Source organism: Typopeltis vanoorti, chromosome 5 (genome assembly GCF_054136105.1).
Source record: "Typopeltis vanoorti isolate ZY-2024b chromosome 5, IOZ_Tvanoo_1.0, whole genome shotgun sequence".
In the NCBI taxonomy this organism is placed as follows: Eukaryota; Metazoa; Arthropoda; class Arachnida; order Uropygi; family Thelyphonidae; genus Typopeltis; species Typopeltis vanoorti.
In genome coordinates, this window is record NC_143553.1 from 140,778,609 (window position 1) to 140,800,186 (window position 21,578).

Genomic DNA, 21,578 nt, shown 5'->3' on the forward strand with positions numbered 1-21,578 from the left:
AGAGGTCCTTGCATTGCTGGCAACCACCCAGGTAATCACCTCATGGTCACTCTTACCAATTGGTGGATCATTTGACACCTCATTTATAATTACATCCGCTGATGAGATGACCAAATCCAGGACCCTCAATCCTCGTGTGCCCTCTGTTACATACTATCTGAGGGTTTTTTTTTTTCTTTCTTTCTTTTAAGGTTACACGGTGATCGGCATATTTGTAAATTTAGGGACACAAAAACACACGTGTTGAACAGATTATTTTATTAAATACTAATAAAATAAAACTTGAAGTTTCGACCCCTGTATCGAGGTCATCATCAGAAGAATACAAGTGTATAAGGAACCAAGCTACATGTCTGAGGTAGTTATCCCTCAAAAACTCAAGAAAGTCATTTTCTTTACTTCCAGTTGCTACCTCATCATTCCAGTCTATATTGCCATAATTAAAATCACCCATAATGATCACCCTTTTCTTATTTACTTGGCTAATTTGATTGTACATTTCATTATCACCACCATCCACATTACCTGGTCTATAACAACATCCCACCAAGTATTTGATTCCATTCACCTCTATCTCACACCATACTGCCTCAAAACCACTGGCACTATTTCCCTCTTGCATCTCTACTTTATATGGACATAACTCTTTCTCTATCATCAATAGCACTGCCCCCTCCCTTTTTACCCCTTCTGTCCTCACGAAACACATTGTACCCCTCCATCTCTATTCCTGTCAGGATGTCATCCTCTTCCAACCATGTCTCACTTATTCCGACAATTTTTGGGTGAACAGACGCAATTAGTGCAACCATTTCATCTGCCTTGTTTCTTATACTTCTAGCATTTGTATACAAACACAACAGCTCATTTCTGGATCTACAGCTAATTCTACTGATACCACTCACTTGATGTGATCTCTCCATGCTCAACTGGGGCCATTTCCCTTTCTGCTTCTTCATTTTAAAATCCTTCTCAATTCCAACTGTTTCTTCTTGATCCCTGGTCATCCCATTCCTTTTCTGCCTACACATGCTCACCTCCTCTTGGAGCATTCACCTTTCTTATACTGTGTACCCTGAGCCTCCCCGTTTTCCTGCTCCTCTTGCACACCCATTCTCTCATTTTCTATACTCATATCACTCACTTCCCCATTCATAACCACCTCTTCAATCTCTCCTGTCTTACTCTCCCGCTCTTCCATATCACTTCCCACTCGATCTTATTCATTCTCTGTATTCACTTCTCTACCTTCCAGCAGCAGTCTCTCCAAGCGACTCACACCATAACCACTCAAATGCAGTCCATCACTCCCATACTGCTCACTTCGTCCCTCAAACTCATTCCACACATTAACGAACTTTACTCCCATTTCCTCAAACATTTCAGCCAGCATATCATTCATAATCCTTGCTCTCCGCCTCATTTCACCACAGTCATACCTAGGCAACATGCTAATTACCCTTCCTGTCATGCTATTCTCTTTTATCCTTCTAAGCAGCCTCCTGATATCCATTCTGACACACTCTTTGTCCTCTCTCAAATCATTCGTACCTATTAATAATATTAATTCTTTTGCTCGCTCTTGCCTCATATCCAATGCCTCAATCACTCTACTCATTTTAGCACCTGGAAAACATACCTTGTGCATTTTATTCTCCAGCACACCTTTAATAATGGAGTCACCATACAACGCCACTCGCTCATCTTTCATTAACTCTTTCATGCCATCATTATTTATTTTAATAGTTTTTACCCGAATTTTCTTAATTTCATTCTGCATCCATTTCATTTCTTGCCTCATCCAATCCATTTCAACTTCCAAATCTCGCGACACATTCTCTCTATCATTCAATCTTTCTAACTTTCTAACTCTTGACCCCCTCTTCTCATTTTCACTTTCATTCATCCTTCTTTGTTTCTGTACTTTCAGTCCAAGATGCATCCAACTTTCGCTATCATCCATTCTTTCGATTTCTGCATCACGCATTTCTAGTTTCATTTGTTCTCTCAATTTCGTTTCCTTCCGCCACTCTCATCTCACTTTCATCCCTTTTAACATCCATTACGGTTTTCAAATCGCTCATTTTCTTTTTTACTGATTTTTTAACATTATTTCACCTCTCTTTCAAACGTGCACTCATTTTCCCGGTGACAATTTCGCTACTAACACTTTCTGTCATCAATTTATATTTGCATTCATCAATTCCTCGTTCAGGTCACACTTCGCACACACCCTCCTTCCATCCTCACTAAATATCCACAAATCATATATGTAATCGAAAGAATACATATAACAGACCTCACACTTAACGAAACGACTGAAATCTAAATGAAAGTCATGGAATGACAATGACGCCGCCATTTTTGCAGGTTGCTAAGTCTAATAATAACGATTTCGTAATTAAGTTTTGGCAAAAAAAATCCCCCACACTAATAAAACCAGTAGCGCACAACGTTTACAGCCTCTCTTACTCAAACAATTATTCAAAATTAAGTGGATAGTGAATACCACATACTACGAAGTGTAAGCAATGACTAAATTACGTGGATGACATGCAAAACTATTAAACACAGACACACCCACAGCTTGGGAGTGTCCAATTGGCAAACGACGTGATGAGTTACCGTCGTTTGAGACTTGGAAAAAGTTCCTCTAGTCAGCAACTAGAATCAAACTCAAGATGCTGTTTCTTCAGGCAGTCTAGCACTGAGGAGTGCAAACACCACTTCCACTGAGCTACACATGCTCTCTGTTATTGCATTATTGATAATTATTTTTGGATAAACATTAATTTCACTTACTTTATTGTAGTTACCCTTAACAATAAATAAAATGTATGAGGAATGTTGTTAGTATTTTAAAAATGATGACAAAATCATCAGGCAGCTCATTGTCAAATGTTTTCCAAAAGACTAATGTAAAGCATCATCAAGAAGTGGACTTCGTCATCTAGAACATATTCATGGCATGAAAAGAAAGAAAACTTGTGGACTGCAAATGCTGTCCACAATGCACAAAAAAAACAATGCCCAATATTTCAATTTATCAAATAGCATGTGCTAGAAGTAGATGAATCAGTTGCTAAACTTGAAGCAGTAGATTAATTTCTATTAACACTATCATAAAGAGTAATTTTATTTTGGAAATTTTCTGTAAAAGAGATCTGCATCTACCAAAAAAATTCATCATCTACTGTGGCATTAATATATAATTGTTATAAAAAGTACAGTAATTCTACAATGAAAAAATTTTAGCTTTAAAATGTAAAAATGAAAAAAAAATTAGCATTTTATAGATCATTGGACATGTAACAGAACTGAAGATAAATGAACCTTCACATATATTACAAGGGAAGGCCCATTAAATCTTGGTCTAATAAGAATTCATACTTGTTCTACAAAAGAGACTTATTCTTTAGTTAGCATATGATACAATGACCCATACAGCACAATCTTATGATATGAAACCAATATAAATCTAATGGTTGTAATATATTTTTTGCCTATCAACTTGTGTGCTCTCCTGGCCAGTTTGCCAGGTTACAGCACAAAAAGCTCAAGTTCCCTGGAGGAAAAGCCTTTGTAATCATGAAGCAAATCTACTAACAAATGAAGGGATTTTTGATTCTTGTTTCGTAATTTGGAAAAAAAAAATGCTATTTTAAGCTTTGAAAAAATTAAACAGCAACTTTTTTTAAAACGTAGAGATTATTATTATATACAGGTATCTCCATGGAGTCTGCAGATTCATAGTGAGAGGTCCATTTCAAAAACATTATTTAACAACCAACTGACTCTGGCAATCTATTCCACTCATTCACTACTCTATAAGGAAAAAATCTAGTCTTCACTCCCTTGCTAATCAATTCTTACTCAATTTCCATGAATTACCTCTAGTTTTCCTCACATTATTCATGTGCTGAAATATTTCATCAACATCAATCCTATAAATTACCCTAAGCAACTTCTCCCCTTTTATCTGCTGATTAACCAGATTCTGTAATTCTCTAACTTGCAAATCTTCAATCTCTCCTCATATGGAACATCATGCAGTCCTTCCACTATCTTAGTAATAGGTTTCTTAATTCACATTTCCAAGAAACCAAGGTGACAAAATCTGTGTACAATAATCTAGATGAGACCTTATAAAAAAGAGGAATAATCACATTCTTATCTCTGCATGTCAGGGTGATCTTCAATAACCAGGTAATTCTATGAGCTGTTTTAGCCACTTATGCAATATGCCCTCTGAATTTCAATTCCCTGTCCACAACACCCCCAAATCGGTGCCTTAATCAAGTTCTTGGAGTACAGTCCCATCAATATGCTTAAACAAGGGTAGTGATGAATTTTTGTTATAGCAAATAAACATGAAATTATGAGATCTGCAAAATCAATAATGGAAGAAATTTTCAAAGAAAAGTTTATTTCAGTAGAAGAGTTTGAATACAAAGAAAATGAATATTATGAACTTGAAGAATTAGAAGTGGATTTAAAAACATGCAGACAAATAGACAGACTGAGGCGGGGGGGTATTTCAATTGCAAAATCAAAGTCAGTTGAACCAAACAAGGTATTTTCTTCATTAAGAAGTCAAATGAATTTGTATGAAGTGACATGCATACTGACACCAAACCTGAAAATTCTGTTTGTTGCATTACTAGCAGTTAGATTTACATCATCCCTAAATGAAGGAAAGTTCTAAAAGAGGTATACCGTGAGTAGACATATCGATATAAAATTAATAATGGAAAACCCGCGTACAAAGATTATTTAATAGTATAATTTTCGCCTGTGTCACAGGCATCTTCAGTACATTCTAAGCTCAAATTAAACAATAACTGACAATTCCAAAAAGCGCCACCTAAGTAGCTGGTGTAAGATCACTAAAAAGGTCAATAAATTTCGTTAAAAAAAAAAAAAGTCCTTCACAAAAGTCGGTTCCTCATGAAACACGCCTTTATAAAGAAACATGTGAACTTGACTTCATTCTCGTAACTTAAACAGATCCGACGGCTTACGTCTATCCTCTTTATTGGAGATAGTACTTTATAAATCAGCTAATCTTTTCTAACTTTTTATTGTATACTTTTTTTTTTTTTTTTTTTGTTAGGAAATTTATTGACCTTTTTAGTTATCTTATACCAGCTACTTAGGTGGTGCTTTTTGAAATTGGCAGTTATTGTTTAATTTTAGTTAGAATGGATGCCTCTGACACACAGGTGAAAATTATACTATTAAATAATCTTTGTATGTGAGCTTTCTGTTATTAATTTTGTATCGAAGGAAAGCTCGATACTTCAGTCTTACCTGTAACTAAACAAAATTAAGCTTTTTTCCAAAGCAACTAAGGCTTTTTTTTTTTAGCAATAAATGTAAATATTAAATCTTGATAACACTTTTTTTTTATCAGTATTAGTATGCACTTTGCATTTCTTGTATGTTAATCTCAAACTCTGTGTTTTTTAAAAAATTTATAATCTTACGCTCTGTATGCTGTATCAATATGTTTTTTGTTTAAAATCAATACACTAGCATAAAACAGTAAGTTTAAAAAACAAGCATAAAAAATTATCATGAAATCTAAAGCAGTTTGTAAGAGCCAAATACAATAAGCTTACCTGCTGTTCGAATGGTGGCCAAGCCCTCTAGTTCTCACTGAGGCTTTTGGGTGTAATTTCTGCCCTTTCTTGTTATCTCTCTCTCTCTCTCTCTCTCTCTCGAGATTTTTTTATGGTCAGTTCATCTTTGTAAGAAATAACAGTGTTATTTCTTACAAGTTACTAGCCACCCCCACCCCCTCTCTCTCTCTGTCTCTCTCACACACACATCAACATTTGAACAGCAAACTTATACGTCAAAAATTGGTGAAAGATGTTATTGGGAAAGCCTGAGACTTGGAATTAGAATCTAGAAAGTTAATTACAAATTTGAACATATTAAGTTTATTTACTAATATTTCAGGAGACAAAGTAATATCTGTACTTCAAGAGTCTCCCCCCCCACTAAATAATCCATTTATTTGAACATTATCTCAGCAGCAACTTTTTTCCCATTTCTTTAGTGTGAGAAAGAATTAATTATCATTATTCCCTCCTGTATCTCCATGGCAGCAGACTTGTGGGATACCCATGCTACCTATCATTCACACTAACTATCATACCTCTCAAACTCCAAGAAAAAAAAAAAAGAAAACAGTCCTGGTTGGTTAGAATTATTATTATTCCTGATACTTCCAAGGAGTCCGAAAACTCATCGCGAGAGGATACCTACAACTGTCTCAACCACTACACCCAACCTCTACTATGAATTGTCTCCATCAACGTCATCTACCGCCCACCTCCATCACCAACACAAATAGTATTTTTTGTCTGTAAATTACATGTGTTCTAAAGCCAATTTGTCTGTATGCGGGATGAAAAAAACCTGAGTTTCCGGGGGGGAAAACCCTGCTACCTCCGTATGAGATCTGCTAACTCACCTTCGATTGAAATCGTCCAGATAAAGATTCCTCCCATCGCAACGAGAATTGAACTTAGGCCTATTCCAATCAAAGGGCGCAATGTACCATCGTTCTTCCAATTATGATACGGAGGCGCTTAAAAATTATAAACTGTTACGTGACATCTCCTGAAAGTCTAAATATTCATCAAGGGGAGCACCTACTCTATAACTCTCTGTCTCTACCAACTGCACGAACATCATCTGTTGCCCTCCACGAGCACTGGTATTTCTAGTGCAATCTTCTTCTTCTGCAGCTTCTCCCACTTAAGTGGGGTCACTGTTGATGATGAGTCTCCTCCACATCCTCCTATCTTGGGCTGTCACCACATCCAAGTTCTTCATCCTCAAGTCCTCTTCTGCCAGCTCCCTCCATCTCTTCTTTGGCCACCCACACTTCCTCCTTCCTTGCAAATCCATCTGCATGACCCTCCTTCCCACATATTCGTCCTCCCTCTTCATCACATGACCAAACCATCTCAACCTTGCCTCCTGTATCTTCGCTCCTAAGTTCGTAACTTTCACTGTTCCCCTTACATAGTCATTTCTCAGACGATCCTTTCTGGTCACACCGCACTTCCACCTAAGCATTCTCATCTCTACTACTTCCATCCTGCTGATGTTATTTTTTCCTCTGGGAAAAAAGTTTCTATAGCATACATCATAGCTGGCCTCACTACTGTCCTATAGATTTTGCCTCAGATTGATCGGCACCCTCTTATCGCATAACACTCCAGCCATCTCCCTCCAGTTCCTCCAACCCGCTTGTATTCTGCATCCCACTTCCTTCTCAGCTCCTCCATCTTCTTCCACTGTTGAGGAAGAAGATGGAGGAGGCTGCAGCTCACTGTGCAACACATATACTCTGTCTTACTTCTGCTCAGTCTCATACCTCTCTCTTCCAGTACTTTTCTCCATCTTTCCAGTTTAGTTCCCGCTTCTTCTCTTGAATCTGCACACAGCAAGATGTCATCTGCATACAACATTGTCCAAGGCACATCTTCTCTCACCTCCTCCATCACCACCTCCATCACAATGTTAAACAGAAATGGACTTAATGCTGACCCTTGATGAAAGCCAACTGTTACTTGAAAACTTTCTGTCTGTCCCAGACAGATCCGAACACTTGTCTTCACATTTCTGTACATCTCCTGCACCAACCTGACATATTTCTCCGGAACCTTCTCCCTCAGACACCTCCAGACTTCTTGCCTTGGCACTCTATCATATGCTTTCTCCAGATCAGTAAATGCCAGATGTAGCTCCCAATTGTTTCTCTCGAAACTTTTCCATCATCTGCCATAACCCAAAGATGGCATCTGTTGTTCAGGCATGAAGCCAAATTGTTCCTTTGCAATCTTCCATCAAGAACCCTTTCTAGGATTTTCATTGTGTGGGACATCAACTTTATTCCTATGTAATTTTTACGGTCTTGTGCATCCCCTTTACCCTTGTAGATGGGGACAAGAGTACTCTCCCTCCATTCCTCGGGTATATTTTCTTGTTGACAAACTTTCATGAACAGGTCCCACAGCACGTCAATTCCCTCTTCCCCAGTGCTTTCCATGCCTCCACTGGAATCCTGTCGGGGCCCACCGATTTTCCATTCCTCTTCATGGCCTCCATCACTTCCACTCTACTGATGTTCTGCACCATCCCCTCAGAAGGTTGCCCATCTTCTCTGTGAGTCCTTGCATTTTCCTCATTCAAAAGTCCCTCAAAGTATATTCTCCATCTGTTTCTTATGTCCACATCCCTCCATAATCTCTTCCTTCAGTGGTGTCTTTGATCTGCCTCACATGTAAGATGTCCTTTGCTGCTTTATTTCTACATTTTGCTAGGTGATAAATTTTTCTCTGTCCTTCCTTTGTTTCTTATTGATCATACAGATCTTGATATGCCATGGCCTTCACCTGTGCCACAACTCTCTTGGCTTCTTGCTTTCTCTCTCTGTACACCTCTCTGTCCTCTTCCACTCTTGACTCATCCCACTTCTGCTTTGCCTTCCTCTTAGCTGTCACTGCCACTTGTACATTATTATTCCACCACCAACCCTCCTTCTGCTCTCTAATCTTTCCAGATGTCTCACCAAGTACCTCGATTGCACAGCTCAGGATTACTTTTGAATAATGTTTCCACCAATCTTGTACACTTTCCAGTCCATCCGAAATCCTCTCTAACACCCTCTCCCTAAAACGATTCCTCACACTCTCTTCATTTAAGTGAAACCATTTAATTGTCTTCATCCCATGGCTTCCAGAGATTCTTATCTTCGATCCTATTAGTGCAATCACAAATATTAATGTTCACGGCGGGATTTGAAACCGCAACATTTTGTGTGGAGAGCGGGTATGCTAATCACTCGGCAAAGCAGTTGAGATTCATACTCATGACAGCGCATTGACTTCAAAATCAGCGTTTTGTATATTCCAAAGAATGAAGCTTCAGTTAAAAAAAAATACTGCAAATATGTATAACAAATATAATTCTGTATGTTTAGTAATTCTCTTTATCCTTCAAAGGAGATTTGATATTCATATTTTTCGTAGAATATCAGTTAGTATAAAATTAATTTCTTAATATACCATATATCCTATCCTATCCCAATGGCTTTAACAGGCCTTTAAGGCCCACAACTTTCCAAGCATGCTTGGATTTCGTAACCAAAGTATGAGGATAGGATGGTCACCCCTATGCCTCTAAGTATTCCTGCCTATATCCCTGTGTGTTCACGGGGCCGGTTTGCCTGCTTGCAGGATGAAAAGCCCTGCTGTCCACGCCCGAGACTGGCTAACTTGGCTATGGCTGAGGAAGATCCTTTAGCTCCTCACGTCAGTGACGGGAATCGAACTTAGGACACTCCTTCCCCAGGCATATGGTTGCAAAGCCACTAGGCTAACCGCACGGACAATATACCATATACCTAACTCTTAAATTCTTATTAAATACAGAGGATAATTATATGGCCATTCTAGAATTTGCAAAATATGAACTAAAAGAAAATTCTCTCAATGACTTTTGCAGTTAAATATATTTCTTTGAGGAATAACATCAAGAGTTGTGGAGTAGGTGCCCTTCCTCGATGAGTCTTTGGATTCCTTGGAGGTGTCATGAAGTACAGTAAAACTTCGATATAACGGACTAATTCGGGCGAGGGTGATGTCCGTTAAATCCGAAAGTCTGTTATATAATAAAGTAGATTTTCCGAATGCGTATGTTAAAAAATTGACAAATTAGCTAATTTATGTTTTTGCTTATGTAGAAAATTTTATGTAATTAAGTACTGTATCTATGAAAAGTTTAATTTCACAGAAAAGTTTTCTATATGTATTATTGCTTATAATCTCACTGTGGTTTTGAGACTCTAAAAAACAAGTCTGCGATCTATATCAAAATAAATAAACAAACATTTTTCCAAAAATAAGCTTTAATTATATTTAAATAAACAAATAAACAATGTTTCACATGTGACATACGGACCAGAAATTTTGTTTGTTAAATTCAAAGTCCATAAAATCAAGGGTTTACTGTAATAATAATGAGAAACACTATTATTATTATTATTATTATTATTATTATTATTATTATTATTATTATTATTATGTAACACCTCCAGGGAGTCTGAAGACTCATCGAGGGAGGACACCACCTACTGTACAACTCTCAGTTTCCACTACTCTACCAACCCGAACTCCCTTCATCATCTACACCAATGCCATCTACTGCCGACCACTACTAGTATATCTTCACAAACAATCATAAACATCCATGCCCACGGCGGGATTCGAACCTGCAGCCTTTTGGCTGGAGAGCGATACACTAACCTCTCGGCCAACCACGTCGGCAAAGAATGAACATAGCATTCAGCTAAAAAGTTTTATAATTTCACTTGATTATATGAAAATCTTATGCAACATTTATTCCATCACTGTCTTCTTTATCTTCCTTTATTTATTTATTTTTTTTTTTTTCCATTTCTTTCTACTTATGCATTAATTTTGTCTTACCTCTCAAATTCCTTAGTCTTAATAAAAGAAGTTCAAGATCTTACTTGATTATTATACTTGCCTATATCTTTTTCTAGTAAGTAAGTAAGTAAGTTTCTTTAAGTAAGCACATCCTTCCCTCATTTTGCTGAAGTAGGCATGAAGAATAATTACTCTGACTGTAAGGATACATTTATTTGATTAGTTCCAAAAGCACTAACAAGAAAAAGAAGAACTTTACTGCAAATACCAGCTTGCTTCATGGAACAACGCTTGCTTCTCATTAAGCATGTAACATTCTCACTAATATACAAAGGCTTTATACATTATACTGTCCTTCAATATTAACTCCACAGTTCCTCACTGGAGAGTAGATAAAGATACATATAAGTACTTTTCCAAAATCACAAATTTAACTCAGATTTTTTTTTTTTTCTCTTTTCCAGCTCTCCTCACCTGCTAGTGTTTCTGTTACCTAGCAACAGCTATTTCAAAAACTCCCAACTAATGCATGTGCCCATCACCGAGATTCAAAGCAAAACTCAAGTGACAAAATGGCTACCATTGGTACAGCAATTGCATGGTACAGTATGGTATGATATCGGAAAACTTCTGTGAATATATATAAACACGCACATACCATTATGGCTGTATAATTCCATAAGGATTACATTACAGTAAGCAAGTAGACTGCTTAAAATACATTTAAGTAATTGTTTTACACCACTACTTAGTCACATGATGGTTCCAATAATACTAAGCATACGATTGCATTAATAAATGTGAACAAATACATGTACATATTTTTAGCTTATCTATATGATGAAACTTAAATCTTATGAAATTTACACCTAGTATATACAGGGTGGCCATAAAATAACTTTCCCTCTTTGGAGGCATCTGTTGCTAAAACTAATAAATGGAGTGAGACCAAATTTTATATTGAGACTTTTGAAGGCATGGGGAGATGATTTCTGCGAAAAAAAGATTTAGTACCAAAAGTCGCCGATAGGTGAAATTTTGGCGCTGGTGGAGCCCGAAAGCAGTCAAATATTTACAGTAAATGCAGGTAAAAAAGATTATGCAAATTTTATTATGCATACGTGACAGCAGCGCCACCAATTCCATTTAAAAAGGGATTGGGAACGTTCAGGAATGATTATTCGAATGATTGAAGAATTGTGCTCAATATGCGTCCTACCTTGCCTCAGGATGCTTTACTTGTTAAGTCAACACGTGTTAAGAGTTATCAGTCAGTTCTTTCCGATGGCATGGCCGCCTTAATCCACGAACATCACTTCATGTGACTTTTGGCTGTGGGGGTATTTGAAATCTGTTGTGTATGTTGGTGGCCTGCCCAACTTGCATGTCTTGAAAGAGAACATAAAACGGGCTGTTATGAACATCCAGTCCGGCCCCTTACACTCAGCTGTAGAGCATGTTGCACACCGGATGCAATTTGTTGTACACAAGAAAGGTCAGCACATTGAAAATCATGTGTGGTCCAGGGAACCCTGATTCTGATGAATAAAACATTATTTCCTGTGAGTTCAATCGCTACATTAATTTCTGTCTCTCTCGCAAGTTGTTGTTTTAGTTTAATTATTATTATTATTATTGTAACGGGCCACATATCTGGAATGAGTGACGCGGTTGTCGCTTACACCGTCGAAATGTTATTATTCCATTTTATCTGCCTTTAATGTAATTATCTGCTTGTTTTCTGCTCTGCCAGCGCCAAAATTTCCCCTATCGGCGACTTTTGATACTAATTTTTTTTTTGCGGAAATCATCTCCCCATGCCTTCAAAAGTCTCAATATAAAATCTGGTCACATTACGTTTATTGGTTTTAACTACAGATGCCTCCAAAGAGGGAAAGTTATTTTATGGCCACCCTGTATAATGCTGTAAAAAACAAACATAATAAGCAAATCATGATTATGTGAGATTTTTACAACCGCTTTAATGACTTACATGTCTATCATACCCACTCTTTCCTGCCTATCAACTAGCCTTGGTAACTTAGAGTTTTTGTCTCTGTCTCCTCTCCACCATCTTTTCATTCTCAAAGAATTCAAATGCAGCCTTATAAAGAGGAATAATAACCTCCATATTACTGCCTGTTAGTGTTCTTTAACATCCAAGTAACATGATAAGTTTTTTCTGCCCACCTTTGTGATATATTCTCTGAACTTCAATTCCCTGTCCACAATCACTTCCAAATCCTTAGCCTCATCAATTCCATGTAGTCCAGTTCCATCAATGTAGTAAGCAGCTTGTGATCTCTTCTATTATTATTAAACAGCTTTCCTGGTGGAAGACTGTTTAATAAGAAAAATAATCACATTTAGGTGGTCTGTGGAGAAAATGGTGACTCTTGGGATACATTAGTTTTCCTTTAATTTGCTTCTCATAACTTTGCAAAAGTACGTAACTGGGAAAAATATGCAGATAAATATAATGAATTTAACACTAGTTCTTAAAATCTGGCATTGCTCTTAATAAATATTATTTTTCTTATAATTGAATAAGCTATTTGACTAAAATGTTAAATCCAGTGATTATAGCATTCATCCTGCCTGTGGTCTTTTCTCCAACATATAGAAACATATTTATGTTAGAAAAACACTTGCCTTCCTCCACTCTCCCTCCTCCTTTCCCCCATCCATCCAAGTAAGTTTATATATTCTCTTCAGTAAGACAATAATCTGGATTCACTGTCATTTGAATATCTCTAAATTTTGATGCCTATATTTTTTTTTCCTTTGCAGTTTCTATTGTACTTTTCAACCCTCACGAATATCTAATCCAATCTTTGTTAAATCATCCAGAGTAAATGATGGAATTTGTGATTGCTGTGATGGAAGTGATGAATGGCAACATATAACAGTGCCACTACACAGCCAAATTTCAGGTATGAGGTGTTTATATAAATCATTCATTATTAAATAGGCTCTTTTTTTGAGTTGCTTGTTTCTGGGAAAGTTAATATTTGTTATTCGTTTAGAATCTATTATGATTACTGAAAAAAGAGAGCCTTAAAGGCTTCATTTTGGTGAAGTAAATTAATAGAAATATGGGATATTATAGCCACATAGATATAGTATAGAAACATAGTATAGAAACATAGAAAGTTTCAAAAGATAGACCTAAAGAGCTAATGAGAATGCAACCATCAGCATCAGAATTGCCTTGGACTTACGCTGCTGAAAAGACATGAACTCTGGGTCACTGGTGAGAACCAACAGTTTCAAAAAGCTGTCAGGCCAGTGAAACCTAAAAGTACTATTCATTTTAGAAATTAGGGACTTTACAACCGTGTTATAAATAATTCTTTCAATATCCCGACGTTTCGATCTTCATATTAAGATCATCATCTGGAGCATATACAAATATACAGGACAAGCTAAGTCACGTTACATACAGTAAGCTAGAGAAACAATGAATTGATCACAAGTTGAGATTGAAAAACAGAACACACTTCCGTTTCTAGATACACTTGTCACACGTCTTCCTTCTGGAAATCTTTCCTTCACTGTTTACCGGAAACTGACACATACTGGCCAATATATACACATAAACTCCTACCACCACCCAACACAAAAACTAAGTGTCGTTAATGCTCTAAAAAACAAGGCTCTGAAGATCTGCTCAAGTGAACAGGCACTGAAAGACAAATTTAAAGTTATCAGCAATACTTTTCAAAAAAATGGGTACAACCAAAACACTATTAACAAAATTCTCTACAAGACCTCAATAAAAAACAAAGAGAAACCAGACTACAATAAAACTATAACCATTCCTTACATTAAAGGGACATCAGATAAAATAAACATAATACAAAAATACAACCTCAAAGCCACCTTTAAACCTCCTGCAGAATTAAAAAGCTTACTCAACTCATCCAAAGACCCACTCCATCTGCTGACCCACCCTGGAGTATACCGTATTTATTGCACTTGTAACATACCATATATAGAAGAAATAGGATGCACAATTCCTGTCAGACAAAAAGAACATAAACGATACATCAAATATAATAATTATGGTGAGCTGGCCTTTCGGATCATGCCCTGAACACCTTACATAGAATTGACTGGAAAAGCACTAGTTGTCTACATCACACCAAAACATGGTATGAATGCAAATTTAAGGATGCCTGTGAGATTATTACCAACCACCCCAATCTAAACAATAATGATGGTCTAAAAATCCCAAATATATGGAAGGCATATATTCGAACCTTCCTCTCTAAGAGCAACTATAAACAAGATTGTAGAAAATCCAGGATCCTAAATCAAAAATAACAATTGTAATGCTGAAAGCAGGATATCATTGTTATTGAAAGAAAACTATCTGTAAGAAAGAATGTTTATTCATGTTATCAGAAATAGAATTTAGCTTGATGTAGTTTATAAATAATTATTTTATTTTATTTTTTTTTTCACTAGAGGTCATGCCAGTAAAATAACTTGTGATCAATTCATTGTTTCTCTAGCTTACTGTATGTAATGTAACTTAGCTTGTCCTGTATATTTGTATATGCTCTAGATGGTGATCTTAATATGAAGATCGAAACGTCGAGATATTAAAAGAGTTATTATAACACGGTTGTAAAGTCCATAATTTCTAAAATGAATGCTGATCACCCTGTAACACTAAAAGAAAGGATAAAAGTACTAATAAAAGGTACTATACAGGCTCCTGGGCAGAGCTTGTGTCTTTTAAATATGGCAAGTCCAAGACAACTCTTAAGCTGAGGGTTGTATTCTCATAGGCTTTCTGGCTTATCTTTCAAAACATGTTAGTTTCTATACATTCGGATATGAAATAAAGATGGATTTGTATTATCCTCTATTTATGTTAATCCATTATTATGTGCAAACAATGTTTGTGCTTGAAAACTTCAAAAATTTTGAAAAATCATCATATTTAAGATCATTTCCAAAGAGTGTATATGCACTTTTATTAAAATATACAGTTTATATATTATATATTCTTTTATATTATTTTAATATAAATACAGGTAGTCCCTCAACTTACATAAATTCAGACACATACAAATTATCCTGAAAGCATAAAATTAAAGCACTGAAAGCACTAAAAGAAAGAATCACCTAACAGCAGTCATCTGCAAGGTACATTGTACCTTGCAGATTACTAAGTAAATAATTAATAAATTAATTATTTACTTAGTTTCTGTGTTCTATTATACCGTTAAAATAATAAACAACATCTGCAAAGTAGATAGCCTATACAGTGCATGTATACATGCACCTTCCTTACTATTGAACACAGCCATGCTGTGTATTTGTATTCATATAGTTTCATAATTTTTAGTGTTTGTGTATGCTGGATTAGAGTACAGCCATGACTGGACAGAGGAATAGAAGTTGGAAACAGCGAACCCATATGTACATGCATCAAAATTGATCTAGAGAAAAATTATAAAGAAAAAATAATTATCTACTACTTATTTAATAATTATATTTTTTTAAAAAAATTCTGTACTGGGTACATAATGTGTCCTACCATATATTTTGAAGTTTTTGAAGTAAATTTTTTTGTTTCAGCAGGGTGCTAACCATAAGTTCCCCTTGCTCTGTGTACAATAACATTCTTGAACATAATGCTTCCATAATAATAATAATAATAATGATAAAAATTTCTGGATAATGGCAGTAAAGACATTTTTAACATCATTATGAAGGTAGAAAACAATTGGAGGATGGATCCTGATGCCTCATGGGCTTAAAAGTCTGAAGAGAAGAAAGAATAATTTCAGTATGGAAGGTTGAACCATCCAATTCAACTTTTTTTTTCTCATACTACTTATACTTTATTATATTACTTTGCATTAACAATTATATACTGAAATGTAATGTATGTGTTCATCACATGAATGAAACTAACAGAAATAACCTTTAAAACGTGTTGAGGCACTGCTGCGTACAGATACTGTTAAGACACATATGGAGAATAGGGTATGATTAATAGGTAAGGGTATTAAATCTGACTCTGAGTTACTTAAAGTTTGCAGAACATAACTCTTATGTAAATCGGGGACTGTCTGTAATAATGAATATTTGTTATCCTTCCTTGAAAGAAGTTTCTGATATGAAGTGATTTTTGACTCTTTTCTTCACTTATTTTTAAGTTGGGTAAACCAGCTATTCTTAAGTCATCTTCCACTTCTGAACTGAGATACAAAATACACCAGTTGATAAATGGAACTAGTTTCTTAATTTGTTAGATTCAAGTCAGAAAAAAATTCTCAGCTTTTTTCTGGCCTGTATCAGAAGTCAGTCAAATAGTAGAAGTGAAACTGAAAGCCATTTTGGATAGTGTGTGTATAAATTTTAAAAGCAATTGGTAGTGGGGGGGGGGGATTATCATGCATTATTTGTTTACTGCAAGCTCACCAGAAATATTAATTAATGCACACGGAAAATTTTGTAGAACAACTACCTTTGCTGCATCAAAGTTGAAATAATACTAAAGAGTGCATCGATGCAGCTGTTACTATGATATGCTAAATCCCTACAGTATTGTTTTAGTAGTTGGAATGTTAATGCAGTACAGTACTACTCAAATATTTTTTCAAATTGTTAAAAATTATAAACCATGCTATAATGAAACCTGCATGGTTCAAAACCATACTTATGCAAGGTATTGCTGTATTTGTTTTCAAATTTGTTCTTTGCCAAATTTCCTTTCCACAGTTTCTCAGCCTTTTCTCAAGTATGCTTGCATAAATCTTGCCTGGCACATTGAAATTCCTCTGCAGTTCTCATATTCAATTTTATTTCTCTTTTTTTATATAGATAGGTGCTATGAGAGCTCTACTTCAATCATCTGGAATTCAGCTCTCTGCAGTGCAACAACTATAAAATTTTTATACCTCCATATCTGAGCATATCTTGTGTAATATCACCTACTCCAGCCCTTCCTATATTTCAGGTTTCTGATGATGTTTTCTATCTCATGTATTGATATATATACTTCTAATTGTTCCTCTTGAATATTTTCCACCACTATTCTGTCACTTCTTGTTTCATTTAACAGGATTTCAAAATAATTATTCCAAACATCCTAGAATATCTTTATCTTCGTTTCATGTCACCTTTTATCATCTTGGCACCTTCCTGATATTTTTATATTGTTACAAGTCTTCTCAGGACTTTTGTTTAGCTACTTTTACTTTCTAGGAACTTTTGATATGCTTTCTTATTTTCCATGACTGTCTCTTTAACTTTTTAGTCCACCATGGAGTTTTGATTTTTATGTCCTTGCAGACAACTTCACCTTTTACTTATCTGTCTGAATCAGTCAATATTCAGAGCTGTGTTCAGGGCTTGGGCAGAGGATCCTATTCAAGAAGTATATATTACAGTTTCATGACTAATGCCAATAATTTTTGGCCAAGTTGAGCTCATCAATGCTAAAAACTCCTCTCCTTTATTTCTGATACTTCAGGCATTCATGTACATTCATTTCAACATTGCCTTGGGCCCACAGTTACCCTTACATAATGTCATTACCTGCCCATTCAGATTCAAAACCTGGGAAACTGCACTCAGCTCTTTGCAATTATTCCTGCTTTCACACTTATCTATCTCAGGGGTCATTCCTGCACTCACACTCATTTGTCCCAGGTGTGGCTAGACACATGCTTGATTGCTTCCTCCCTAATATCTCTAGTTTCTCTGGTTTTTGACTTCCAACTTCTCAATGAACAACACGTTCTCCAAGCATCTAACTCCAAAACCATTTATAAGTGCAGTCCATCAGGCATATAGAGGTCCTTGCATTCATAAAATTCACTCCACACATCTATAAACTGCATACCATTCCTCCTGCATAATCCTCTCAATGACAATCATGGTCCTTCTTTTCAATTCTGTCCTATGATACCGAGACAGCAGACTCACAATCTTTACTTTCTTACTCTTCATTTTTGTTTCTAACAACTCTTTCATATCTTCTCTCATTACATATCTCTCACCTCTGAAATTATTTGTGCCTGCCAAAACAATTTACTCATTTGCTCAAACTTAAAGCTTCACTAACATCCTTTTTCTTCATACCTAGAAAACATGCTTTCATCACTTTCTCATTAAGTATACCTCTTATCATCGAATCTCCATACAATACTATCTCTTTTTTTCCCAGTTTCTCACACTTTCATTCTTTTCCCATTCACTCTTTCTTTCATTCTTCATCCTTCTGTACCACACACCAAGTTTTTCTAGTTGCTCGAGCTCATGTTTTATCCTGTGAAGGAGTCTGTGTAAGCATGCAATTTCTTTCTGTGCTGGCATCTCATCATCCACATTATTAATTTCAATCACTTTCTTCAAACTCTCATTCATATTTCATGCACTATCATTCACAATTCACAAAGTTTATGTATACTAGTGCCAGAAGTACTTGAAATAAGGACAAGGAGTTTCTGGAATTGGTTAGCATAACTTGGCCAAAAGTTATAGGCATTACTGAGATTTGGTTGACTGAGGATGATATGATCATAGGAATAGAATGCAAGTGATATCATGTCTTCAGAGAGGACAGAAGGAACAGGTTATGGGGAGGTTGCTAATAGCAGCAGAGGAATAATGCCAAAAAGAATAGAATTACATCTTTTTTTTGGGGGGGGGGGACTGGGATTCAGATAGCAGTTCATTTGAAGCTATCTGCTGTTTACATTTTCCCATATAATCCAGGGATTATAAGGGGAAAATGTAAATGACATGCATTTGCAAATTAACATGATGAATACAGGTCGAGTAATTATTAAGGGCTATTTCAACTATGGAGACACAGATTGGAAGGAGGAATGATTGCATGCAGGGAAGGAAGAATTTATACAGCTGCTGAGAGATAATTACCTGAGACAGCATGTAATGGACAAGGTTCAAGAGTGCTGGAGCTAATCATTCCATCAGAGAACTTAACATTAACCAATCTAGCACTGCTGTCTCTGCTTGGAGAAAGTGATCATGTAGTCTTGACCTGGGTGATTGGCAAACTTTCAGAATTTTCTGTTAAGAAGGGATACGTATGGATATTCAAATCATGTGATTATGACTAGCTGATGAGTCAGCTTTCCATGGCGTTTGAGAATTTGGAGGGGAGAGATGTTGGTAGTACATGGGAGGTGGTCATGGGGTGTTTGAAGAAAGCAGCATTAGACTGTATAACCCAACATCAGAAGAATGAATCAAATAGAACTTGATTCATTGTATTAGATTGATTAATAGCATCTTTTTGTGGATTGTAGACACAGTAAAAGTTGTGGAGAGAAGATAAAGGTAATCAGCATGCCCGTGAGCAGAACAAGGCATGGGCAGGAAGGATGGCTTGTGTATGGTAAGGAAGGCTAAAGCTAATTATGAGAGAAAGCTAGCTGATGAAGCCAAAAAAATCCAGTCCTAAAGAGTTCTTTTGCTATTTCAGAATGATGACTTTAAAAAAATGCTAATAGTGAGGATTTTATTATTATATCACATCTCCAGGGAGTCCAAAGCCTCATTGAGATGTAATAGAAGCAAACCAAATAGTCAAATTACTGAGTGAACCATTTGCAATGGTGTGCCATCAAGGTGGACATCCCTTGCAATGCCAAATGTCACATTGACTGATAGGAGAATAGAGGCTGAAGAAATGGAGGTGCTTAAAATATTGCAAAAACCTCAAAATGACCACAGCCATGGGATTAGATGTCATATCAGCCCATGTATTATGAGATTGCACAGGAGAATTATCAGCTCCTTTGATCAGGCTGTTTAATTTAAGCCTCAGTAGTGGGAAAGTGCCAATGGAGTGGAAAAAATGCAAAATAGTCCCATCACACAAAGAAGGCTCTAAGACAGCAAATTATAGGCCAATCAGCATCTCAGGAGGGGGTGGTTAAGGTATTGGAGAAATTGGTGAAAGACAGAATTCAGGACTGGATGGATAGGAATATGAGGGACAACATGGTTTTATGAAGGATAGGTCTTGCCTTAGTAATTTGCTTACCATTTTGCCATTATTCATCTTCTTGCTAATAGTACTGAAGTGCTGTTGTCTGTGTTGATATCAGCCCACTATTTTTTGAAACATTTTTCTAGTTTCAAGATTGTGTTTGCAGTTGCTAATCTAGGTTGGTGGAAACATGTACCATATTGCAGTACCTTCTGCATATAGGGCTGTTGTAGTGGAAGTTGCCTGGAATTCAGCCAAAGATGGCAAAAAAGTAGAGGTAGAGGTAGAGGTGAGAATCAACATGGATTTGTGAAAGGACGCTCTTGTTTTAGCAATATGCTAGCCTTTTATAATAAAGTTACAAGAACATTAGATGAGGGAAAGGCATATACTGCAATTTTCTTAGACTTGGCGAAGGCATTTGACAGGGTGCCACATGATAAGCTGATATTTAAGTTGCAGCACATGGGTCTGGATGTCAGATTGGTCAACTGGATTCAGGATTGGCTGTCTGATAGGTATCAGAGAGTTGTGTGTGGTGGAGCAGTTTCCAGGAGGCAGAGGGTTACAAGTGGGGTCCCACAGGGCTCAGTACTAGGACCTATATTGTTTAACCTTTATATCAATGACATAGCCAGTGGATTGCAGGGGGATATTCAGTTGTTTGCAGATGATGCGAAGCTGGGAAGGATTATTAGTAATAGTGCAGATGTGGTAGCCCTGCAAGAGGATTTAAATAAGCTAGATAGATGGGCAAATGAATGGGGGTGTCAGTTTAATGCAGCAAAATGTAAGGTCTTGAGGTTTGGGAAACATCGATGGGATGCTGCATACTCTATGGGAGGAGTTATACTGGAGGAAGTAGGGGAGACAAGAGATCTGGGGGTTGATGATTGATAGAAACCTGAAGTTTAGGGGACATATTGCAAAGGTGGTGAAGGTAACACAGAGGATTGCTGCTATTATGAGAAGGACACTGACCTGCAGAGATAAGAGGGTTATCATTCCGTTGTATAAGTCTCTGATCAGACCACACTTGGACTATTGTTCTCAGATTTGGTCCCCAGGATTTGAAGGGGATAAATTAACTGTGGAAATGATACAAAGACGGATGACAAAGATGG

The 21,578-nt window shown here is 36.5% G+C and overlaps 1 protein-coding gene across 1 annotated transcript in view; it reads left to right on the plus strand.

Moving 5' to 3' along the window:
• LOC150106878 (uncharacterized) overlaps window positions 1-21,578 on the plus strand; it is an 85,685-nt gene that overhangs the window by 45,851 nt on the left and 18,256 nt on the right. The window contains exon 3 of the mRNA XM_090392787.1: window positions 13,260-13,402. Within this exon, the coding sequence (XP_090248913.1) occupies window positions 13,260-13,402 (143 nt within the window). The remainder of the gene's footprint in view (window positions 1-13,259; window positions 13,403-21,578) is intronic.